General features: G+C 51.6%; 1 protein-coding gene across 8 annotated transcripts in view; it reads left to right on the top strand.

Annotated features, from left to right (window-relative positions):
• The window catches only part of CDK5RAP2 (CDK5 regulatory subunit associated protein 2), a 183,241-nt gene that overhangs the window by 138,134 nt on the left and 20,143 nt on the right, over positions 1-24,964 (top strand). For all 8 annotated transcript variants that reach the window (XR_003512411.1, XM_027550654.1, XM_027550655.1 and 5 more), the window contains 7 exons: positions 816-1,048; positions 7,406-7,454; positions 9,993-10,165; positions 14,497-14,616; positions 20,351-20,467; positions 22,884-23,073; positions 23,959-24,080. Coding sequence is in view for 7 of the 8 variants with exons in the window: in XM_027550654.1 (XP_027406455.1) it covers positions 816-1,048; positions 7,406-7,454; positions 9,993-10,165; positions 14,497-14,616; positions 20,351-20,467; positions 22,884-23,073; positions 23,959-24,080 (1,004 nt within the window). In the remaining variant the exon portion in view is untranslated. The remainder of the gene's footprint in view (positions 1-815; positions 1,049-7,405; positions 7,455-9,992; positions 10,166-14,496; positions 14,617-20,350; positions 20,468-22,883; positions 23,074-23,958; positions 24,081-24,964) is intronic.

Genomic DNA, 24,964 nt, shown 5'->3' with positions numbered 1-24,964 from the left:
AAGGGTCAGGGTCTCTGCCAAGCCACTCTGGGGCCAGCTTCCTGCACCCACAGTCGGTAAGAAAGACGGAGCCACGCTTCCCTCAACTTGCGCTTTTCTCAGTGTTGACGGATCCTCGCGGGCTCGCACGGGCAGACAGATACGGTGCCTGGAGGCCGTGATGCCTGGTTTAGTTAGGCTTTGAAGCCGGAACCCTATTTGAGTCACAGACCTTCACCATTTAACTGACTTTGCCATCTCTAAGAGGCAGTTTTCTCTCCCATAAAGGGAGATATTCGCGCATTTGTTAGGAGACTGCGAGGAATGAATGACTTATAAAATCGCCTGTTTCCGTGGCTGACAGGTCACAGTTCCTCTGTGCGTGGCAGTCAGGGTTAGGGTCGTCCTGCGGCCCTTCCCTCGAGAGCACAGTCCTGGGCTTGCTTTCCCGCCATCAGTTTCCTTTTTGCTCTTCTGAGGATGTGTGCCGGCTCCCCTGCCTGTTGGCGCGCTCCTTTCTACAAATTTCGAGTAGTGTTTTTAAAGAGTGAGTGGAAAGTAATTGTCCTCCCGAGTCCTTGCCGATCTGTACTTTAATTGGGGGCTTCATAAAGGTTAAAAGTGTTGCAGAAGAACCTCTGTTCCAGCATTTGTTGGCTGTTTTGAAATCGAAAGAGTCGGGACCTTACGTAGTCGCACTTGTTCCAAAAGTGTACATACTTGTACAGCTGCAGGCTTTTCAAAGTCCTGCTTTGTCAGTTTTCCAGTTAGTGTTAAGGTCACAGAAATTCGGTTCTAACATGGGTGCCAGCGTTTCCTTTTCTCTCCTGTATCAGGTACGATTCGTTAGTTCAGGCCCAAGCCAGGGAACTCTCCCTCCAACGACAGCAGATAAAGGACAGCCACAGCATCTGCGTCGTCTGTCGTCAGCACGTGAACACCATGATCAAGGCGTTTGAGGAGCTGCTGCAGGCCAGCGACGTGGACCACTGCGTGGCCGAGGGCTTCCGGGAGCAGCTACACCAGTGCTCGGCGCTGCTGGAGCAGCTGGAGCAGCTGTTTCTCAAGGGTGAGTGAGGCGCCGGCCCGTGAGTCCTCAGGTGGATCAGGCGCTGGTCCAGGACTTCTCAGAGGGGCCCGGGGAAACCAGCTCCTTGGCGTCCCCTTCCACCCCCTGCCCTGACGGGGTGACGGCAGAGCCCCACTGGCCGCTTCCTTCTGGTGCCCACTGCCCCGTGGTTGGCATTCTGCTCTGTTCCACACCCGGGGTCCGGTGGAGGGGCCTCAGGGGCCAGGCTGGGAAGGCATGGCCACATGGTTGCCAGTTCCTCCGAATTTTCAAGAGAGGATAGAAACCCAGGTTTGGCAGGTAAAGACTCACGAATGTTAAATGCTGGCAGAAGCAAACAAACGAAGCAAACAAGAAAAGCCAAACTCTCATTGGTTAAAACAGATTTAAGCTTCAGAGATGGTGTGAGGAAGGATGGAAGAAAGCCTTTGCCAAACATTTGCTATGTGCTAGGTACTTTAATGGATGTTCTTACATTACCATTCAAAAATAATAATTTGCATTTGTATGAGACTACAGCAGACATCTTCCATATAGTTCAGTTCAGTCTCTCAGTCGTGTCCACCTCTCTGCGACCCCATGGACTGCAGCACTCCAGGCCTCCCTGTCCGTCACCAACTGCCGGAGTCCACCCAGACCCATGTCTGTTGAGTCAGTGATGCCATCCAGCCATCTCATCCTCTGTCGTCCCCTTCTCCTCCCATCCTCTATCTTTCCCAGCATCAGGGTCTTTTCCAATGAGTCAGCTCTTCACATGAGGTGGCCAAAGTACTGGAGTTTCAGCTTCAGCATCATTCCTTCCAAAGAAATCCCAGGGCTGATCTCCTTCAGAATGGACTGGTTGGATCTCCTCGCAGTCCAAGGGACGCTCAAGAGTCTTCTCCAACACCACAGTTCAAAACCATCAATTCTTCGGCGCTCAGCTTTCTTCACAGTCCAACTCTCATGTCCATACATGACCACAGGAAAAACCACTAGACGGACCTTTGTTGGCAAAGTAGCGTCTCTGCTTTTGAATACGCTGTCTAGGTTGGTCATAGCTTTTCTTCCAAGGAGTAAGCATCTTTTTATTTCAAGGCTGCGGTCGCCATCTGCAGTGATTTTGGAGCCCAGAAAAATAAAGTCTGACACTGTCCCACTGCTTCCCCATCTATTTCCCATGAGGTTCTGCCGTGTGCAGTCTGTCATTCTCTCCCTCTCTCTCAGCAGATGCATACATACCCGTAAATGTACACGGACACCTTACGATAGTCCTGAGAGGACAGAGGTGTGGTTGGCCCCTCCTCCGTGGGGGACTCTCCTCCCTGACTCCAAGGAGACACCATCCGGAGTCAGTTCTCCCGCCCGCCCCCGGTGCCCTCTGAACCCTGCCTTCAGTGCGTATTCCGGATCAGCCGGTCCTGCCTCCTCACTGCCGCCACGGCTCCCGCGGACCGCCTGCTGCCCCTTGGGGTGGGTGCGTCCCGCCTTCCCTGGCCTCTGTGCGTCCACCCCGGGCCCGGAGGAGTCCGTTTCTACTGTGGTCACAGGGTCTTCACAAAGTGTAAGTCGGGTCATGACTGCTCCCTGCCCCAAATCAGAGGCTTTCCTTTGTGAGTCATGAGGCTCAAGTTAAATCACGGAGGCCAGGCCTTGGACAGAGCGCGTGGTGCCTCACCTGGAGTCCTGAGCGCTCGAGTCCTGTACTCGTCAGGAGCCGGGGGCTTCACCCTCAGGACAAGTGGTTTTACGTGAGGAACTCGGCCTTACAGGGAAGAACCTGGGTTTGACGCAGTCCTTGTGCCTTCGTGCGGACACACAGACGGTTCACAAGGGTCCATGTGTTGAGTGTGACGCCGAGATAGAACGTGGGGTAGTTTGCCTTCTGGGCCCAGGAAGTGGTGTTTTCTCTGTTTTAAAAAGGGCCCACCACCTCAGGCACGTCACAGGCCCGTTGTCTGCCGCCAGCTCTCGGGACCCCAGAGGGCCGGAGCGCAGGAACACTTGACTTTTACCCCCTTACACGAAATCCCGTCTTTTGGCCAAGATTTTGCAAATAAGCTAGCTTCCGTTTTGCTGTAGGAGGGATCAGTGGGTCCTCAAGATGGAGCTGTGTCTGCCTGGCCCGAGGCACTTTCTGTTTGTCTCCCTCCTTCCTCCCAGCCCTCTGCCTGGGAGCGGGAGGCCGAGAGAGACTGCCTCTGGCACCAGACGCTCACCCACCGTCAACTTTCGCCTCCCCTTGATTTATTTTTTAGTTATTTACCTTGACAAGCCCAAGGAGATCTCACTTCTTGTTTCCTGTGGGTTCTGGAAGCAGAAACATTTCGGGCTTAATAGACAACACAAACAGACCTTAATTCTCCTCTACAAAAGGCAGAAAGGTCTCAGGAACGTCTCTGCAGCTCTTTTTCTTAGAGAATAATATGTAGCCAAGATGGGTCTTTCTGGGCTGCCATCTGAAGAGTCTGGCTGCTGAATTATGAAACGAGCCCACCATAAAGTAATTTTATGTTTGAGGTAGTTGCATAGCATGAGTTCTTAAAAAATTTAAATCTAGTCTTTTTTTTTTTATTATTAATACAAAGCAGTACCCGCTTATTGTGGAATAACAGATAAGCGAATATTCCTGTAATTGCATCATTTATACAGCAAAACAGGAACATCCTGGAGTGTACACTTTCCAGACCTTTTTATCCATGTGTGTATTTTGGGTGGAAGTAGGACAGTTTGCAGCCTCCCTTTGTTCAATCATAGACGATAAATGTTAGGCTACATTGTGAGTTTTAGGGGCGTGGAGCGTTCTTTCGTGTGAAGGCGCTGTAATTAATCATCCCCACTTGGTGGACGTTTAGGTTGTCAAAGCTTAGGGCTGGGATAAAGGCCCAGTGGATTGGAACCCTTGTGCGTATGCTTGCTCTTTCTTTTCTGATATTTAACTGGTAGCACCCAAGAAGGAGGGTGGTAGTGTGCTTTCTTAGAGCTCTGCGAGGATGCAAGGTTATTGAAGCGGCTGGCGTCCGCCCGGCCAGTAGAGGGAGCCCAGCAGGTGACGGCAGTGACTTCTGGGGGCGTATTTTGTTTCTTCAGAGCATGAGCTCCTGGAAGTTGGGGGGTGGGGGCGTGGGGGGCGGTCTCTGTCTTGGCCTCCCGACCTAGGAAAGGGCCAGACCTGCAGTGCCTGGTCAGGATCTGCTGCTGCTGCTGGGAGTCTTATGTGGTACGGACCTGACCCTGGGTACCTGTGGGTGAAAGGCCCCCCGCCTCTGTCTGGCACGCGTCCTTGAGCTTGAGGGGGCACCTGTGGACTCTGAAGGGAAGGCTTCCAGGAGGAAGGGACATGGGAGCTCAGCCTGCCACGTCGGGAGGATTCATGGCTGGTGGGGAAGGTTATTTCCCCAATGTTGTTGGGGGCGGGTGGTGCAAGCTCTGGTTAGCTTCGTGAGCCAGGCTATCCGATAAAGTGGAGTATCCACAGAATGCTCCTGAGTAGCCCTGAACTCTGCCCTCTGCCTGGCCCCTGAGCCTCTCCTTACCTTCATGAAACAGCTCTCTCCAGCCTCGGAGATCTAGACTAGTCGTCACCTCCTCTGAACTCGGATGGTCCAGGCTGGGTGGTGCTCGGCGCCCCCCACACACAGCATCCCACGTGCCTCGTCACGGTGCTATTGTGGAATCATCTTTTGGGTCCACGGTCCCCACTCAGCTGTGAACCTGTTGGGGGCAGGACCCCCATTCACATCTGTGTCCTCAGCGTCGGGCACAGGCAACCTGGGAGGAGAACTGTAAATATTTAATGTGAATTACCCGTGAGACAGAAAGGAAGAAGCGTCTGGGTCCCGTAGGAGATGCCAGACTCTGATGTTTGAGCTTAAACTTGTACGACCGATGGGTGTGGGCTAGGGAGGACTGTTCTCCCAAGCGACTTCTTAAGTGGTGACCAGTGACCGCGTACAGGGGGTCAGCGCAAGGAGGACACTGCAGGTGGGGCCACCCGTTACCAGCCGGTCCTGCACCGTGCTCCTCGCCCTTGTTCAGATGTGTTAGCGGATAACTAGGTGTCTCTCTGTGCGGCAAGATGGGACCCTTCCACCGCCACATACGCTATAGCTTTTCAGGTGTAGCTGTGAGATTTGCCTGAGAGATGGGAGCAGTTTTCCATGACATGCTTCCTAAGCTTCTAGAAGAGCCAGACAGATGGTAGTGAAGGCAGATTGCACCAAGAATTCAGTGCATCGTACCAGCCATCTCCCTGTGAGTCCCACCAAAACAGTCTGTCATTTGGTGTTAAAGAACTCTGCAGTGGAAGGGCAGTGAGTGGAATACAACTGTTGAGTTGTTACAAGCTCCCCAGAGGGTCTCTGATCTGCAGAAGGGAACCTAGGGTTGCTGGCGGCATCCAGGTCATGGGCTCCTTCTGTGGTTGTGGGCTTTGTTAGGGATCAAGGAGAGTTTTCCTCTGGTTTTGAGATGAGTTTAGTGTCGGGCAACCCAGAATGCTTACAGCCTGCCCTGGAGCAGACCCACGCTGCCCTGCGAAGTCCCTGTTCTGAACAGCAGTGGTAGCTGTGAAGCACGTGTCGTGATGCTGTTTGGCTGGCTGGCACCTGTAGAGTGGGCAGGCGACTGTGAGAGCATCTCCATCTCTCTGGCTTACCTGAGCATGTGGTGAAGTAAATGCAGTGTGAACCGGGAGGGTGGAAACATTCTACCCCCGGGATTTCTCGTCGTTACCTTGAAACAGAGAGCCTGACCCTGGCTCACAGGGTTGTCTTGGGGCCCGAGGGAGATGTGGGTGCCAAGGAACCGCCCGCAGGGCCCATTCTGGGAGCCTGAGCGTCCTGCCCCGCGCGGTGCTGGCACTCAGAGGCCAGCCTGGTGGGCGCAGAGGGAGCTGCGGGACGAGAAGCAAGCGTGGGTCTCTCCTGTGATCTCCTCCTCCATGCCATCGTGTTCGAGAACATTTCCTTTTAGGAGTAGTCTTGGAAATGGTACATGTGGGTACTGTTTAATTATAGTCTCATTTTTCCAGTACAGCTACTGAAGGTTTGTTTTTTTTCTTTAGCCACCCATTCGTTTCTTCAGAGTTCCTCCCAGGCTTCAATTTCCAGAGTTCGGAAATATTTTTAAAATACAGTTGTTCGTTTCTGAAACGTGGGCTCCGTGCTCCTTTGCGACGGCGTGTGGTGGCGCGCAGGGCAGCGGAGTGCCGTCCCCAGCTGTGTCCCCAGCCTGGTTTTGTTTTCCTTTGTCATTTCTTCCGGTCACCCACCTGCGGCAGACAGCGGCTTCTTCAGCTGCACGCACAACCTCCTTTTCCTGGGAATCCCGCTTCTCCGAGCCTTTCTGGAGGAGATAATTTCAGTGCAGATAGAGCTGTATGCACAAAGATGTTTCTTTTATAAAATGAAAAATACGAGAGGACCTCGATGTCAGCTAGGGAACTAGCAGAAACTGGTCCACGCCCAGCTCCAAGGGGATATCCCTGTTCTCGTCAAACATAACGTTTCTAAAGCAAACTTGGTAAGAGAAGTGCTCATGATAAAGGCCAAAGTGAGGGTCTCCCCTGGTGGCTCAGTGGTAAGGAATCCACTTGCCCGTGTAGGGGACATGGTTTCGATCCCGGACCCGAGAGGATCGCACACTCTACGGAGCAACTAAGCCTGTGCACCGCAACCACTGAGCCCGTGCTCCGGAGCCCGGGAGCAGCCCCTGAAGTCCGAGTCCCCCGGAGCCTGTGCGCCACAGCGAGGACCCGGCGCGGGGAGAAGCCCACGTGCTGCAGCTGGGGAGGAGCCCCCTGCTCACCATGGCTGGAGAAAAGCTCACGCAGCACCCAAGACCCAGCGCAGCCCAACATAGATAAGGTTAAAAAAAAAATCACCATTAGTGTGCTAAAAAAAAAATAAAGGCCAAAGTGAGAGATTAAGTCACAATAACTAGCATCCGCATTAGAATGCGTGGAGGAAAGAACGGAAGGGAAGCCAGGAGCAAGTCTGTGGTGAGAAGACTCTGGAATTTTGGACCCGGAGGGGAGTGACCTGCTTTCTGTGGGTTCTGTTCGCCGTCTCCTGCAACAGGCCGGTCTTCTGCTGGAATCAGAATTGTGGGGAAGCAGGAAGAGCCTGTATCCAGCCGTGCCCTCGTGATTGCTTTTTAGATTCAGTCCTGTCGCCTTCTATGGAACCAGCACTGCAGCTGGAGCCTGCAGTCTGAGCGGTATTCTTGGTAATCCAACGTTAAATCCTCAGGACTGTTACAGAGGAGTGTTTAAACAAATGGGATAGCACCTCTGCAAATGGATGAGCAAGGGATTATTAGGGAGCACTTCTTCTTTTCTTTTAATGTTTTCCTTCTTGATGTTGTTTCTGCTTCCAGGAAATTCAGCTGAGGTGGAAATGAAAACCCGGAGAGAAGCGAGAGAGCGGTGAGTGTGCAGCACTGGGTAAGAGGCCGTGGCGGGTCAGCTTCATGTGCCAGCGTTTGGCATTCTGGGCTGCCTCCTGTCCTCTTAGTTTCCTGCATCTGGGGAATAAAGCGGAAACGCGTAGGAAATGAACACTGGCCACACAAAACCAGGAGTCGATGCGGGTGTCCCGCAGCCTCCCTGCAGCCGTGGGAGGTGCTCCTGGCGTTGCTCTCAGGCGATCTGACTCGGGCGACGCGTCCCTTCTGTTGGCCCGAGTCCCCGGAGCGTGAGTTCCAGGCTCCCGCCTGGCCCGTCTGTCCTGTGGACCCCGCGCTGCAGTCTTGTCTGACTGCTGGTGGTTCTCCAGAGTGTGCAAGTGCACAGGCAGCGGCCCTGCCTTCCTCCTGTGGTTTAAAACCCTTCTTCAGAGTCGGCTCGCGGGAAGCGGCCCGCGCTCTCCCCGACCCCCTCGCCTCTGCCCTCACCCCAGGGTCCCTGGCCCTTCTCGTAGCGCTGGCCGCGTGGCTGCACTGCAGCCCTGGCCATGTGGTTTCGAGGACTCCCTGAAAGGCAAGGAGGCAGCACTAACTAGGTGTTAGCGTGTGCCCGCTGCTGCCCTTGGCATCCGCGTCACTGTTTCTGACCCTACAAGGTGAGCATTCTTGTTCCCAGTTTAGGATGAGGAGCCTGAGGGGTCAGAGTTGCCTACGTGTCAAGGAGAGGCAGCACTGGGGTTTGAACTTGAATCTGTTGTTACTCTCACACCTGGATGCTTCTTGTTATTCCCTCTTGCCTTTTGAGGGCAAAGACTGTCTTAAATATCTGTACACCTGCTCCAGCCCCAGCTTTCTGGCATGTGATTGGAATTTTTAAAAATGTTCGTGGTTTAAGTGGATCGTTTACACCCTTAGCTTGCCTCTGTGGCCAACTGGAAACATCAAGCTTGTGGCTTCCTCTGTTAACTTGTTCAAGGTTCTCACTGTTGTTAATGCTATCGATGTTTTGCTCCTCTTGGGAGCTGCGACCCTTTGGATCCCTCGGGCTGAAATAAAGAAATAGAGACTGGTCTGGGATGTGGCGTTTCCGATTTTCTTGGCATCATGAAAGCCACCAGCATCATTAGAGGGAGCAGGCAGGGAAGTGGCACAGCTCACTGGAGCACATTTCAATCAGGGCTCCTATAAGGTTAGAAGAAACACTCCTCTCCCACTGCAGTATTCTCAAGAATCCCTGCCAGTGCGACCTTCCACTTCCGCCCTGATGATAATGGGTCTCGTCCCATCGGCATGCTGTGGAGGGGGCAGTAAGGACCTTCCCGCTAGTGCTGTCTTAGCTGAGATCTGAAGGGTGAGGCTTGGGGTGGGGTTTTGGGAGCGTGTCTACCCTTGAGGGGTAGGAGATGTGGCCCCTTGGAGCTACGTGGCTGGTGGACAGAGCACGGAGCTGGGGAGGTGGGGTGGGCGGTGGTGCTTGGCCTGGTCCTCACATCCTGAATTAAGAGCCCAGATCCTGTTCTACAGGAAGAGGGGCATCTCCAAAGGAGGGCAGGCTGGGACTAGACAGGAGCAGACTTGCTGATCTGAAAACCAGCCGTGGTTGACTGGAGAATGGGCTGGGAGAAGGCAGGGAGGCTCGGTGGCCCTCCTCAGCCACCCTTCTCATCTCTGACCGGCTTGCTTCTGTCCCTTCTGTTCTCCCATCTTCAGCTGCAGGCTTAGCACTCGCATGGGGCACTCCTAAGCTAATTAAACGGGTGCCCTCGGCCCCTTCCTCCCTTTGCAGGGCGGCAGCGAGCCTGAGCATCCATCACGCTGTCTGAGTGAAGTCGCATCTGGTGTTTACCTGTTAATGAATGTGTTGCCGCTCTGGAGTCCTTTGCTCCTGTCTGAGCTTGTGAATAATGAGACACGAAGTAATAGGAAAAAGTGGGAGAAAAAAGAGCTTAAATTAAGACGCTTATCTATAATGGGGATTCACGTGGGCTTCTCACGAAGTTCAGGGTGTTTTTCCTCCTGCCGGAGGTGGCCCTTGGGAAACACAGGTTAATGACCAGGTGATTGCCTGAATGGTGATATTGGAACCAGCTTGGGGACCACGAGGGTTTTGAGATTTGTAGACCCACAAGTCCACCTGTGGGTTTGGGTTGTCCCCACCCCCAACATTCTCCTGGGGGCTTGGAACCAGTCAGACGAGGGTTCAGATGGTTGCCCTGCCACGTACAAGCGGGCGAGGTTCTGATGTCCCACCGACTCCCAGCTCTGCCTGCGGATGGTCCTCCCAGCGAGGACAGAGAGTGTGAAACGCCTGGTACAGAGCGGCCTCTCTCAGGGCCCCCCCTGCCAGCCAGACAGTGGGTCCCCCTACTTCACTGACTGCAAGTCGAGCCCACTGAGCCCCTTTTTGGTTTGTTTATAGAATGTCTTTGCTAAAAATTGTCCTAGGGGTGCAAAAAGACCAACGTCGCAAGTATAGGTAAGTGATAAAGGGCCAGTGTCCTTATCCTGGCGTGGGGCCGTAGTGTGGAACACGATTTCTCTTTCAATCCCGATGGTCAAGGACTGAAGAAGACAGCTTCACACACCAGCACGTTCTCCCTGAGTCCCCCGCGCCCTCGGCCTGTCACGCGGCGTCCGACTGTGGACTGTCCGAGAAGTCCTGCTCCTCACAAGACCAGAAGCAAGACAGCGAGGCGGAGAAGGCGTCGGGCCTGGCAAACAACTTTTCGCAAGGTAAGCCGCGCTTTCCCAAGCGTCGTAAACCTAGCTGAGATTTCCGGTTCGAACGGTAATTCACCCTCCTGCCTTCGTAGTGGAGGAGAGTGTAGCGACCTCTGACTGGTTACTGGATGAGAGGACCTCCCGGGAGGGCCCAAGCCCGTCGTTCAGACATCCGTTTATCGATGGAGAAACCTGCGGTTGTTGAAGGTGCTGGAGATTAGGGAAAAGTCGCCTTTGTTTTTGATGATGGCTTGCCGTTTCCTCGCTTATCTGGCAGTGGTGGTCTGGAAAGCGCTGTGGTCACGGATCCATCTGGTCAATTTCCTGTTATTTCTCTCAATCTCTTCCTGAGGCAACGTCGCTTTAAGACCCTTGGTTTGAATTGTACGGGTGCCCGAAAGGACCTCACCCCCTGTTTGGAGATTTTTGAATTTGATAAATCTGCTGTGTTTCTCTTTAGTGTGACCTTTGACCTTTGGGGTCAGCCCTTTGCCCTGCCTCTGACCGTGGAGCTGTGGGCTCAGCTGGCGGAATCATCCTCCTGAGGCCGTCCACCCTGAGCTCCCCTTACATCAGTCCTGATACCCCCTGCTGGGCCTCGGGTAGGGCTCACTGTTCATCATAAGTTCCAGGGATTGTTCAGACCCGAACAGAGAGATCTTCCCCAGTGAAAGGCCAGTAGTGTGTATCACAGGCTTTGCAGAGCACATGTCCTCTGCTGCACTGACTCAGTTGCGCTCTTGCAGCAGAAAGCAGCTGTAGAAATGCGTAGTGAATGAGTGTGGGTATGTTCCAGTGTAACTGTATTTACCTTTCAGACAGGCGGGGGCGCTTTGAGGCAGGCGCCCGCGTTTCCTGAATGCGTAATGAATGAGTGTGGGTATGTTCCAGTATAACTGTGTTTACCTTTAAGACAGGTGGGGGCGCTTTGAGGCAGGCGCCCGCGTTTCCTGACCCTTGCTCTAGACTCTGGGCCTCAGCTGACGTCCTCTGGTCCCTCACGTTTCCCGCGGCTTCTTTGCAAGGTGCCCAGAATGGACCCAGAGAACAAGTCAGACGCTTCCCTGCTAAAAGCTCTTTGTTGACACCTGATCATGTAGAACAAGGGTTTCAAAATTGTAAAACCTTTTTCTGGCAACAGAAACCGCCCCCCCCCCTTTTTTTTCAGATGAAACTGATTATGTAAGAGATATATGAAATACATAAAAGCTAAAACTTTCCAGAGTAGAGCCTTTATCCCCAGTGGTTGCCTCTGAGACTCGCAGTAGGATACTCAGGGTGTGGAGGAGCACAGTTTGAAAACAGACCTAGAGCGTGATGTACGCGGGCTTGGCACAACGCAGGTGTCAGCTGGGCTCCTCCAGTAACCAGTCACCTGGGTGTGTCTTCTTTGCATTTCTGGCTGTGACCCTCTGCAGTTTGTGAGTTTCTGCTCTTGGTTTTTCTGTGATTTCTGGCCGCACTATCTGCCTTTCGACTTAGGTCAGATTGTAAATTATTTCCCTGTCCCTATCGCTCTCCTCCTCCTGCCCGAGATTCCCTCCGAAGACGGAATCTTTGTGGGAGGAGCTGACGGAGGTGTGGGGCCTAGAGAGGGCGGGGTTTACAGGGCAGCAAGTCTGATCCTTGCCACCGGAATATCTGCATATCTGTGATCCCTGTTCTTTAAAATCCGCCCGCTAAGGTGGCACCAGGCACTTCCTCTTCCTCTCCCAGCCTGTCCCTCTTGTTTTCACTTTCCACCCGCTCCACGACTCCAGCCTTGGTTTATTTCCAGTGTAGAGCCATTCAGGTATCTCTTTCACCCCTTATTCCTCCTGAGGACACATGACCTTGGGCCTCTCAGGTGGGTTTTCAGGCACTTTCCTGAATGCAGACAGTGCTCTCTGGAGCCATCCTAAGTAACCCACGGTTAGCTTCTTGGGGTCTGTTTCTCTGCTGTCTCTGCGTCCGTTTTTCCTTTTGTCGTGTTCGTAGTGGAGCAGAGGGGTGATTTACACTTGTGCTTTTTCCGCTCGGCGTTGTATCGTAAGGTTTCCAGCAGGTTTCACAGCATCGTTTCCGGTGGCTTTGCTCGGCGTTTATCGTAAGGTTTCCAGCAGGTTACACAGCACCGTTTCCGGTGGCTTTGCTCGGCGTTTATCGTAAGGTTTCCAGCAGGTTACACAGCACCGTTTCCGGTGGCTTTGCTCGGCGTTTATCGTAAGGTTTCCAGCAGGTTACACAGCGCCGTTTCCGGTGGCTTTGCTCGGCGTGTATCGTAAGGTTTCCAGCAGGTTACACAGCGCCGTTTCCGGTGGCTGTGCCGTCGTCCGCTGAACGGCTGAGCTGCCGTTTTCCTTTTGTTTCCCTGTTGCTGAACATTTAAGTCATTTTCTAAAATTTCACAATTGTGAAAAGTGCTGCGGGGAATGTCTTTGAACATGAAGCTTTCCCCTTATTTCGGGACACTTTCTTGACCTAGATTCTATAAATTGTAACTACTTGGCAGAAGATGTGTATACTGTTGTTTTTGGTGCTTGCTTCTTGCAGGATGGGTTTTAAAGAATCAGCATTTGTCAGAAGGGTATTATTGTAAGAGGGACAGATAATTTTCTCCAGTGTTGTTAAGACAAGTATAGTGTTTCCTTCTGCCCAGTTAAGGCTGCATAATTAACGAGTGGTGTCCAATTCGACTGGGAATGTGTCCTTAAGCTGAAGGGATGATTGCAGCTTCCAGCCAGACTCAGAAGATGTGTTCTACCGATCGTTGCTGAGCGTTTTTGCCCCAGAAGCTGGCAGTGTGTGGCATGGATAAACCAGCAAGGAAGATAAGTTCCTGACTCACTCGGACCTGACCGGCTGCTGAGAGATTCGGGGGCAGCCAGGCAGAGGCGGAGGTGTGGTGCCGTGATGCCCCAGTGTACTGCAGGCAGAGTCCTCAGTCCGCCAAATGACTTGCCACACTTCTGGCATTAATAGGAGATAGCTGAGGATCTGGGAACTAAGTCCTCCCATAAACATTCAAATTCATGGCAAAATTACTATTTAATTAGGAAAAGATCTGTGACATTGTGCTACTTGTAAATGAAAGTCATTTTGGAGGAATTAAAACTGGGTCGTAACATTAGTATAATGTTTTAAAGCAAATGTTACCAAGACATGCTGAGTATGTCCTAATTGATGAATTAAAGGCGTTAGTTTTGCCTTTGTATACTTAATGTGATTATGCTGTAAACACTAATTCTAGAGACCTACCTTTGGACTGGAACTTTGCTTCCTTCGTTCTTTCTTAAAGTGAGACGTGGCAGAGGCTGAGAAAATAATGCGTTCTCGTTTTAGAAAATTCAGAAAATTTAAATTTTTATATATTGTCAAATATTATATTAAGATATAAAAGTTTTGAGAAGCCTAAGATCTACCACCTAAAGGCAACCTCTGTTAATATTTAGATGTATTTCCTTCTTTTGCATATATATATATCTTTCCTGTCTGCAAGTTTTTAAACAGAGTTGTGATTGTGCCGAATAACCCATTTTGTATTTATATTTTCCCATCATATTTTATGGTCTTCAAAATATAATTTTAATGGCTGTGTAGTACTGTATCATAATGGATATAATGCCGTTAATTTAATAATTTGAGTTATTTTCAATTCTGACTATTATAAAAAGTGCTAAGATGAACATTTCCATACATTCTGGTAAATGATTGTCAGCATCTCTGGTGGTCTCTTTAAATAGATTGCTGAAAATAGAATTATTTGGTAAAAGATATTGTAAAGAACCTCTCTAATGATTATTAATAAAATGGTCCCCAGAGTCATATACATTTATACCCACACTAACAGGATATACTTCTTGAGAGAGCTCTTCTTAACCATTCTCACTTGTGTTGGGGTTACTGTTTTGCCTTGTTTTTAAGTCTTAAATTAATAAGTGATAAATGGTTAACATAGTCCTTTCAAAGAATTAGTCTCAAAAATATCTGAATTTGTTATGAAAGTGGCTTAATCAACTCTTTAGCAATTCAGGCAAACTTGAAAGCAATCTTTTAGTTTCACTGAAAGGAAGATTTTAAATTAATATTTGATATTTAGAAGAATAAAAGGCTGTATTAGTGTTAGCATTAAAATTGTATGAAGTGTAATTTTTCCATGTGATGTAAAGTATCTTCTTCATGGAGCGCTGCAGAGAGTCATCACAGACAGGCTGTGGGCAACAGCTCAGCACGCCCATGCCCGGGGAGGGCTCTCTTAACACAGCCAGTATTTCTTAGAATTTCAGGATCACTGCATAGTTCATAAATTATTCAGTTCGTTGGGGGCTTCAGACTTTAAATTAAAAATACCCTCCTTCCTGTAGACTTACTGATGGAACATATACAAGAAATTCGAAGTTTGAGAAAACGTTTAGAGGAATCTATTAAAACAAATGAGAAGCTACGGAAACAGCTGGAACGACAAGGGACTGAATGTGACCAAGGTAAGGTGAACGTTCCCACAGGGCCGTGAGGGGTTCCTTTGTGACGCTTCTGCCTGGATAAGCATGCTGTGTATCGGGAAGAGCCTTGAACTTGTGGCCAGAGAGATTTCAGCTCAGATCCTGACTTCACTGCTTACTTAACCTTGCTGACTCTCAGTTAGCAGTGATTTATCTGTTAAGTGGGGGTAACAGTTTATTACCAGTTTATTAAACTGGTAATAAAATTCCCAGTTTATTCTGGTGGTGATGAGACTTACAGGCGCTAACACCAGTGGAGTGCCCCGCAGCCCTGGCACAAAGCGCCTGCCTGATACGTGTTTATTTCTCGGTCGCTGGGGGGTCTGCTATCTTCCACAGTCCTGAACCGTGAGTGGCTCCTCATTTGATTCCAGAAGCTATAGTGAGACAGATTTTGTTGTTGTTTAGTCAGGCGTGTCTCTCTTGTGACCCCCATCGCCTGTAGCCCACCAGACTATTCTGTCCATGGGATTTCCCAGGCAAGAATATTGGAGTGAGTTGCCATTTCCTGCTCCAGGAGATCGTCCTGACCCAGAGATCGAACCCGCGTCTCTCTTGTGACCCCCATCGCCTGTAGCCCACCAGACTATTCTGTCCATGGGATTTCCCAGGCAAGAATATTGGAGTGAGTTGCCATTTCCTGCTCCAGGAGATCGTCCTGACCCAGAGATCGAACCCGCGTCTCCTGCATTGACAGGCAGATTCTTTACCACTGAGCCACTGGGGAAACACACCACCCCCCCAGTGAGATAAGATAGATATGTTAAAATAACACAGCAGAATTTTGTCTTTTGTCAATAACAGATTCTAGAAGCATGAGCGCTTTAGCGATCTGATAACTCCCACATGCCAGTCATGAGGGCGTTCCTCCATAACCACAATTAGCCCTGCGTGGAATATTCTTCCATGATAAACTTTAAAAATGCCTGTTTCTCCCATAGGTAGGACATTCACGTGGTTCAAACATTAATATCCCCGTCCTATACCATCAGTCCTGCTCTGCCTTCTCTCCTCCCACCTCTGTTAGTTTTCTCTCCACCCTTAGAGTGTTAGCGCAAGTACAGACGTGTGTTCTTATTCTCCTCATCACCTACCTGAAAAGCGGAATGCTTTATATCACTGTTGTGTTCGTCTTACCACTGAATACTCGGTTTTGGGATCTTTCCTTTTTTGCTCCAAAGGGAGTGTTCTTACCCTGGGAAGAATGTGTCTTGAGAGCAGCTTTGGGCACAGCTTTGTCTGCAAGCTGGCCTGGCCTGGACTGGGACCCGCCTCTTCTATTAGCATCGTGACTTTGGGCATTTCTCCCCTCCTTCCCCATCTTCATTATCTTATAAAACGGGGTCGTTGTGAGATTAAATGAGACGCTATAAATAGGGCCTTGCTCAGCACCTCACTCAGTAGATGGTGGTTTTCTTCATTACCATCAGTTTTATTTTACTGTTTTATTCTGTATAACATGATCAGTGTAACATTACAAAGCTCTGCGGTGGGTGAGGACCCCTCGTGTCATTGCCGTTGATAGTGAGGAGAAAAGTGGGTTCTGGAAGGATGGAGTCTCATTGCCATTGATAGTGATGAGAAAAGTGGGTTCTGGAAAGATGGAGTCTCATTGCCATCGATAGTGATGAGAAAAGTGGGTTCTGGAAGGATGGAGTCTCATTGCCATCGATAGTGATGAGAAAAGTGGGTTCTGGAAGGATGGAGTCTCATTGCCATCGATAGTGATGAGAAAAGTGGGTTCTGGAAGGATGGAGTCTCATTGCCATCGATAGTGATGAGAAAAGTGGGTTCTGGAAGGATGGAGTCTCATTGCCATCGATAGTGATGAGAAAAGTGGGTTCTGGAAGGATGGAGTCTCATTGCCGTTGATAGTGAGGAGAAAAGTGGGTTCTGGAAAGATGGAGTCTCATTGCCGTTGATAGTGATGAGAAAAGTGGGTTCTGGAAGGATGGAGTCTCTTTGCCGTTGATAGTGAGGAGAAAAGTGGGTTCTGGAAAGATGGAGTCTCATTGCCGTTGATAGTGATGAGAAAAGTGGGTTCTGGAAGGATGGAGTCTCATTGCCATCGATAGTGAGGAGAAAAGTGGGTTCTGGAAAGATGGAGTCTCATTGCCGTTGATAGTGATGAGAAAAGTGGGTTCTGGAAAGATGGAGTCTCATTGCCATTGATGGTGATGAGAAAAGCGGGTTCTGGAAGGATGGAGTCTCATTGCCATTGATGGTGATGAGAAAAGCGGGTTCTGGAAAGATGGAGTCTCTTTGCCATTGATAGTGATGAGAAAAGCGGGTTCTGGAAAGATGGAGTCTCATTGCCATTGATAGTGAGGAGATAAGTGGGTTCTGGAAAGATGGAGTCTCATTGCCATTGATAGTGATGAGAAAAGTGGGTTCTGGAAAGATGGAGTCTCATTGCCATTGATAGTGAGGAGAAAAGTGGGTTCTGGAAAGATGGAGTCTCATTGCCATTGATAGTGATGAGAAAAGTGGGTTCTGGAAAGATGGAGTCTCATTGCCATTGATAGTGAGGAGAAAAGTGGGTTCTGGAAAGATGGAGTCTCATTGCCGTTGATAGTGATGAGAAAAGTGGGTTCTGGAAAGATGGAGTCTCATTGCCATTGATAGTGATGAGAAAAGAGGGTTCTGGAAGGATGGAGTCTCATTGCCATTGATGGTGATGAGAAAAGTGGGTTCTGGAAAGATGGAGTCTCATTGCCATTGATAGTGATGAGAAAAGCGGGTTCTGGAAAGATGGAGTCTCATTGCCATCGACAGTGAGGAAAAAAGTGGGTTCTGGAAGGATGGAGTCCGTGGCAGCGCCCGCATCTCTGGTCCCCAAGTCCGCTCTCTAGTCCGGCATAACCATCAGCCTGGAAGGACATCTTTTCAAAGTGCTGTGTGTGGGCGGTGTGCAAGGCAGAGAGACTGCTTCCATCTCTCTCTCTCCCCCCGCTGCCCCTCTCTCTCCCGACTGCCCCTCTCCCCGCAATCCTGCATCCTCCCCTCCTCCCCATCTCACTCCAGGGAAATTGATTAATCTGAGTTATTAGTCACATCACACACAGGAAAGAGACGCACGCCTGGGCCCACCGCAGTTACTCGTGGTAATGCCCGAATTAGATTCTGTCTGTTTTACATTTTCCCAGGCAAATCCAATCGTAGAATTATTTGGGGGGCTCAAATGGCCACCAGCTACAGTGGAGCGGGCAATTGCTCTGGAGAGTAATTCGCTCTGATGGGAAGGTTTACAGAAAGACATTCGTGAAGTATTTATGCTGGCAGAGAGACATGCTGCTCTCGCCGTGTTGCCACAGTCCCTGAAAAGACAAGGAAATGATAGTGTTTCGGCCTCCCCTGCTGTGAGACGGTTGTCCTGGGAGCAGGTCTGAGAAAGGCACAGCTCCTTGTAATGTGGAGGTGGAATATCGCTAAACCTGTCACCCTCGGTGTTAGGTCTTCCGGCTTGTCGCCAGTTACACAAGCTTCCAGTGATGATGCTCAGAAGAAAGACGGGTCTCTTAGCATCAGAAGTGGACCCCGCCAGCTCAGGCTCTGTCAGAAACTGTTCCTTGGCCCCATTACCTCTTGAAAAGTGACCGCCTTAGCCGTGGTCATGGAAGACTTCTGGAGAAGCTTAGCTGCTCATCCAGGTCGTTCTTTGGTCCTCTTTTGGCTCCAGCCGGTCATCAGTTGTGTGTTAACATGGTAATAGTGAGTAATATTAGCATCGATCGTTTTTATTGAGTTCATAGAGGGGTAGGGAAGTTAGGTGACTTGCCTGAGATCGTGCAGCTATTAAGAAGCCAGAGCTGAAGTTCAAACCCAAGTGTCTCTAAGAGGACACCAGAGTTTACAGGGGAGCGTGGAGGAAGATGGTGGGGAGAGAGGGATGTCAGTGAGAAAAGATGACGCTGTAACTAGGGAATCATTCCCGTGAGGAAGAGGCAGTGCTTGTGCAGCAGAGCGAGCGAGCTCTGGCTGCTGGAGACGCAGGGCCAAGCCCTCCTCCCGGGGAGTCTGAGTGCTGCGTTGCTGCTGTTTATTCGCTAAGTTGGGTCAGACTCTTCTGTGACCCCGCGGACTGTAGCCCTCTAGGCTCCTCTGTCCATGGGGTTTCCCAAGTAAGAATACTGGAGGGGGTTACCACACAGGTAATCAGTTGTGTATCAGGGTGTTTTCAGCTGCAGGTAACAGAACAGGAGTAAGAAGCTGGTACAAACAACGGGGATTTTTGTTTTCTTATAGAGCAGGCAGTCCAGGGCAGGCAGTTGTAAGCGGGTCTTACTGCTGATTGACTGGGAGCAGAGCGTGGGGTTAATACCTGTGGGGCTGCCGCCTCCCCTCCTCTCGGGACGGAGTCCAGAGGAGGGAATGGAGCAGGTGGGGCTTGCTCCTCCCCCTCCTTCTCTCTTCATCCGGGCGGAAAATCTTTCCCAGAAGTTCCCAGCAGGCTTCCTGTCAAACCTCATTGACCAGAAGTGGCACAGGACTGTGCTCTAGCCGCCCCGGAGGCTGGGAGAGCAGGTGTCTGGCCCTCGGGCTCTGCGGTGTGGTCGACTCCATCAGTAAGGACGGCAAGGGAGGCATCTGTCTGCCACGTGCAGAAAGCACCTTGCGCGGCGGGTGCCCTGCAGGCATGTGGCTGCGGACAGGAGCCGTACACGTGGTGCGGGCGTGGGCGGTTCAGTGCGCAGGGAGTGCTGACCCAGAGCGTCGGGGAGCTGTCCGGCCAGAGGAAGGGCTAGGATTTCAGGAGACAGACTCGAGCCCGGGCAGGTGTCTAGGGATGAGGGAACTGATCAGAGTGCGTGAGGGACCTCAGACCCAGTCTGTCTAGCTTTAGAGCCTGGTGTTTTCAGTCTGCACGCTGGGGCAGTGAGCTTGAGCTATGAGTTGAAGGACGAGTGTGATTTCAACAGTTGAGCAAGGTGGCAGGCTCTCTGGACAAAGGGGATACGTCGTCCAGTAAAGCATGTGTTTAACCATGCGGTGTGTTTGGAGCACAGGGTGGCTCGGTTGGGCTGAGGGTCTAGTGTGAGAGGGAGTGGGGTGGGCTGTGAGGTTCGAGCTAATAATAGAGACTTGACGTTTGGACCTTGTGTTTGGTTGTGTGATTATCTTTCATGGTGGTGGTGCCATCAAATGGTTTTGAGCAGAAAAAAATAAAGAGGAAACCACGAACGGGCTGCGTTTAGGACGATCATTTTGTTGGCTGAGGCCATAGGGCCAAAATACGGCTGAACCACAGGGCAGAACAGAGCGGGCCAGGGTGTGTGGCCTGACTGTGGAGTGGAAGAAGACGCCTTTGGGCCGGCTCCCAGGTTATCAGCTCGGGTTGGGGTAGTGGTGAGACCATCCACACAGGCAGGAAACAGGAGGGAGGGTGGGAAAGGTGAGGTGTGGACCGGAGCCTCGGTGGAGAGGTCCCCAGAGGGCTCGGCCCTCAGGAGAGAAGTCATGGAGGCTGAGATCACCACCCGTCTCCTGCCCGCTCCTCCTCTGTCCTGCCCGAGGGCAGGTAAGATGTGGGGAGTCCCCTCCGTCTCCTCTTTCAAACTCACTCTCCTTTCCCTTCTGGTAGCGTCTTACGTAGTTCACAGGAGTACTTTTCATGATGTGTTGTGTTTCCTCATTATTTAAAACTGTTTTCTAGAAAGTTCCATGCACTTGGGCCTGAAGACCATCCATAAATTGTGACTTCTGTGTGTTTTTATAGGTTCTTCAAACGTTTTGGGTTATGGTCCAGAGGTCCACAATTCTCTGACATCAGAAGTACGTTTCCTGAGGAAGCAGAACCAGGCCCTCAATACGATGCTCGCTAAAGGATCCAGAGGTAAAAACTAGAGGTACAGCCGGGAGCCCACAGGCCCCTGTGATGTGGGAAGGATGCGGATGCTGGAGTTGGACCAACCTGCGTTCAAGTCCTGTGGCTCTGTGCCTTCGGGCCGGTCACTCAGCCTCTCTGAACCTCAGTATCGTTAGCTGTAAAATAGGAGCTCTTCATCGGGCTGTTGTGACAGCTAAGCTGTAAGGGCCTACAGCGGGTTGCCTCCGTGGGGCTGAGGAAATGTTTCTTCACTTGTCACCCTCCCCTCTGTGCAGCCGCCTCTCACTCAGGTCACAGCGGAAGAGAGAGGGCTGGAAATATGTTACTCCCCAAATTTCAGAGACTTTCTACTACCAGGAAAGCTTTTCCAGGATTTCTTTTGTGGAGGTTTAGTCACTAAGTCATGTCCAGCTCTTGTGACCCCATGGACAGTTAGCCCGCCAGGCTCCTGTCCCTGGGATTCTCCAGGCAAGAATGCTGGAGTGGGTTGCCATTTCCCTCTCCAGGGGATCTTCCTGACCCAGGGATCAAACCCAGGTCTCCTGCATTGCAGGCGGATTCTTTACTGAGCCACCAGGGAAGAGGACAGTGTTTCTCTTCTTTCCATTCCTTCTGTGTGGAGCTTAGCCCTCAAAGAGGTTTCACTTGTATTTTCTGACAATGCATAAAATGCTTCCGGAATGACGTGATTATTAGTCCTGCCCTACAGGTGAGCACCTGAGGCTGGGGAATTGACTGGCCTGCGGTCACAGGGCCAGAGGTGGTGGAACCGGAACTCAGGCCATCTTATCCCATTTTCACTAGAGATACTGACTTAAGAGATGAAACTGGGGCTTCCGCAGATCATTCATTCATTTGGCAAACACCTCCTGGTGCCTCTTCTGTATCGCAGCCCGTGTAGGTTCTGATTCAGAGTTGAGTGGGACCTGATCCCTTTCTGCAGGGGAGCTCACGGTCTGACGGGAGAGAGAGCCAGGCGACTGTGTCAGACCAAGGTGAGGATCAGCCATCATAAATCCTCAGGGAGAGCGGGACCCTGGGAAAGGCATCCTGACCCAGGAGGAGCTGGCCTTCAAGAGCTGAGTCTGGGATATTAGTAGGGATTAGCAGAGGTGCCTGAGGTTTAGAGGGCTTCCCGGGTGGCTTAGTGGTAAAGAATCTGTTTGCCAATGCAGGAGACGCTGGTTCAATCCCTGGGTCAGGAAGCTTCCCTGGAGAAGGAAATGGCAACCCACTCCAGTAATTCTTGCTTGGGAAATCACAGGGACAGAGGAGCCTTGCAGGCTGCAGTCCGTGAGGTTTCAAAGAGTCAGACGAGACTTAACAACTTAAACAACAGATAAGGTTCAGAAGAGCCGGGGCATTTTAAATAGAAAGAAGAGGGTGGATGGAGGCCCAGGGGTTAGAGGTGGGGGTGGAGTCTGGACTGGTCCAGAGTTGTAGGAAGCTCAGTGTGGTTGCAGCCTGCGGGGAGAGGAGAAAGCTTGCTCAGAGATGATCAAGTCATGGTTAAGAGTGGAATCAGAAAAGCTGGATCTGAATCCTGGCTCTGTCAGTTACTGGCTATGTGACCTCGGCAAAGCCTTAGTCTCTCTGATCCTTAACATCCTGTCTGAAAAATAGAGAGTAAGCCAAGTGCCTCCATGGAGGCCTACTCTGAAGAGTAAGCAGGAATGGTACACAGGAAGATCTCAGGGTAACAGTGAGCTCTGTGGTGATGTCAGCCATTGGCAGCACTGGCAAAGCCCGCAGCCGCCGGCACACTGGCAGCCATCAGTGTGCTGTGAGGCCCTGAATGGAGCCTGTACCTGTAGCTCAGTTACTACTCCTGGCCACGCACATGAGGAAACTGAGGCACAGAGAAGTAGAGTCTGGCTGAAGCTGCTGCGGTCAGTAAGCAGAGGAGCTGCACCCGAGCACGCCCCTCGTCTCCAGGCCTTGTGGGGGCCGTGTATCCCTGAGCCCCGGTGCTGCTTGTCCCTTGGGAGCGCTGGCCTCCGGGCCTGGCGGTGGTGGCTGAAGGGCCGTCTGCACAGCCCGCTGGCCTCCCAGCGGGCCTCTCAGACTTGCCCAGCACCCATCGCCAGAGTCTTGAGCCCCGTTTCTTGCCTCTGTCTCCAACGTCTGCCCAGTTTTTGCTCTGTGAAGGCACAGTAACTAGGTTGGCACAGCCCATTATTTAATAGAAAATTAAACGGGCTCATCTCATCCCAGTGACGTTTAACCTGCAGCCTTGATGTTGACAGATTTATCTGCCCAAAATGCATGAGATAATTGGAATACCACAATCACAAATGCCAGATGAAATCTCCTTCTCTCCTTTGTATTCTTGGCGTGCTCCGGCTAAAGTGCTATATTTGCGTAATGAGGTTGGGAAAAACAAACGGTGTCTCCTCTCAGCGGCGCTTCTCTGTGCGTGCAGATAAACAGAAGGAGAACGAGAAGCTGCGCGAGGCCCTCTCCAGGAAGGCTGCCAGCCTGGAGCACCTCCAGGGGGAGCTGGCCGCTGTGCAGGCGGAGAAGGAGCGGCTGCAGAGAGAGGTAGACGGGAAGGAGAGAGAGAACCAGCGGCTGCTTCAGGAGGCATGCCACGGCCGCAGGGCGCTGAGCAGGTGGGGCCAGGGTCCTCTGCCCGGGGACGGGTGCAGTAAGCACACGACACACGGCATGGCAGGTGGGAATGAAATGAGAGGAGGAAGTCATCTGAGTCAGGGGACAGGGCCTGGGGGCCAGGTGGCTCTGTTTCATCCCGGGAGCATCAAAGCCAGCCTCTGCAAAGGTGCTGTTGAGCAGCCACTGGAGGCAGTGAGCGCGTACACCCTGTGGAGCCTCTGGAAGATCCTTCTCTTTGGAAAGGATGAGGGCCCGGGGCGGGGTGTCCTTGGCCTGTGCAGGGCAGAGCAGGGGGCCCTGCTGGAGGAGGGGTTGGGATGGAAGAGGGCCCTGGGGCCTGGGAGGACCTTGGCTTTCATGCTGAGTGACTGGGAAGCCACGGGCGATTCTGCACACAGGGTTGACACGCGTCTGACTCGGACTCTGAGCCGGTCATGCTGACTGCTCCTCCGCAGGCCCCTCTGTCCCTGTGGTCTCCATCTCGTCCCGTGGGTCTCAGCAGCCCCATCAGCTCTCCTGATTCCCCCTGACCTTTAGTTCCTGAGGTTGCCCTGCTTCCCCAGTGCGGTGCAGTGATCCGTAAGCTCACGGTCTGTGCCTTCACAGCCCTGCTTCTCTCCTGAGCTGGGCACCCCTGGGTGAGACATAACCATTCTGCGTTTCACTTCCTCACATTCCTGAGTTGGGCATTCGTAGCGCGTCCCTCTTGGGGTGTCTGTGAGGATGACCCAAGACCTCAGATGTCAAGGGCTGGGCCCGGAGGGGCCCTCAGGATGCACCTCAGCACGCCAACAGTCTCGGCCACACTCTCCGGGTCACGGTGGGACTGCCTGCCCGCCGTGTGAGACTAACCTCTCCTCCCCGTGCCGGCGGGGCCTTTGCAGGCTGCAGGAGGAGTCGGTGTTGAGGCAACAGCTGCTCTTGCAGAGCGACAAGCTCCTGAGGGCCCTGCGGGCGGAGCTGAAGGTGTATGAGAAGCTGGACCAAGAGCAGCGGAGGCCGCGAGGTACTGGGCACTCTGGCCGGGCGTGCTCTCCTCTCCACCAACAGCAGGCTGGCCCTCTGTCCTCAAACCCCAGGCCTGCCTCCCTGGTGGAGCAGGTCGACTCTGAGGCAGGCTCTCCGGCCCACCCTCCTTCTGAAGCGGCAGCAGGAAGCAGGGAAGGACTGAGGCTCGGGAGCCCAGCCGGCTGAGGTCTGGGTTCTCACAGCCTCGCATGCCCGCCTGTGCCTCCCGTAGTCAGCTTGCCACTTTGGGCCTCTTCCTTCTGCTGCAACACACGTCTGCTACTCTCGGTTCTATGCAGTCATGAAAATTAGATGCGATCATTTATTAAACGTCCTAGCACAGTACCTGGCACGTAGTAGACACTTGAGAAATAACAATTTTCCTGCGAGTGTATTTTTTTTTTTTGGCCCATTCATTCAGCGGATAATCATGGAGCACCTGCTGTGCGCTGAGCGTTGCTCTGGAGATGGTTGCTGGTCCGCGCTCTGTCCTAGAGAGATACTGGATCAGAGTGACTTGACTGTAAACTCTGATGTTTTAGAATTAATTTTGAGGTGTGGTGGGGGGTTTTGCTGTTGTTGTTGTTTCCTTTTCAACTAATTTTCCAGATGGTTTCTCCCTATTGAAAGTTTATCTAGAAAAGGGTCACCTCTCAGCTTTCATTTTCTCCTCAAGTTGCTCTTCTTATTCCTGCTGTTGTGCCTTTTTAATACACTGCAGCTCTGAAAATCACCCCCTTTCATTCTATAATTCCAGCCCAAATAGATTTTATTACTACTAGACATAATTTCGGGGTTTGGTGTGCAATTTGCTAGGCCTTAATGGCCAGAAGCGAAGATTAATTTCCAGCTCTTACTTAGCCTGTGGAATAGCAGCAATTA

Source organism: Bos indicus x Bos taurus, chromosome 8 (genome assembly GCF_003369695.1).
Source record: "Bos indicus x Bos taurus breed Angus x Brahman F1 hybrid chromosome 8, Bos_hybrid_MaternalHap_v2.0, whole genome shotgun sequence".
Taxonomy (NCBI): Eukaryota; Metazoa; Chordata; class Mammalia; order Artiodactyla; family Bovidae; genus Bos; species Bos indicus x Bos taurus.
The sequence above is the reverse complement of the archived record's forward strand: the minus strand, read 5'-3'. Positions and strand labels throughout refer to the sequence as shown.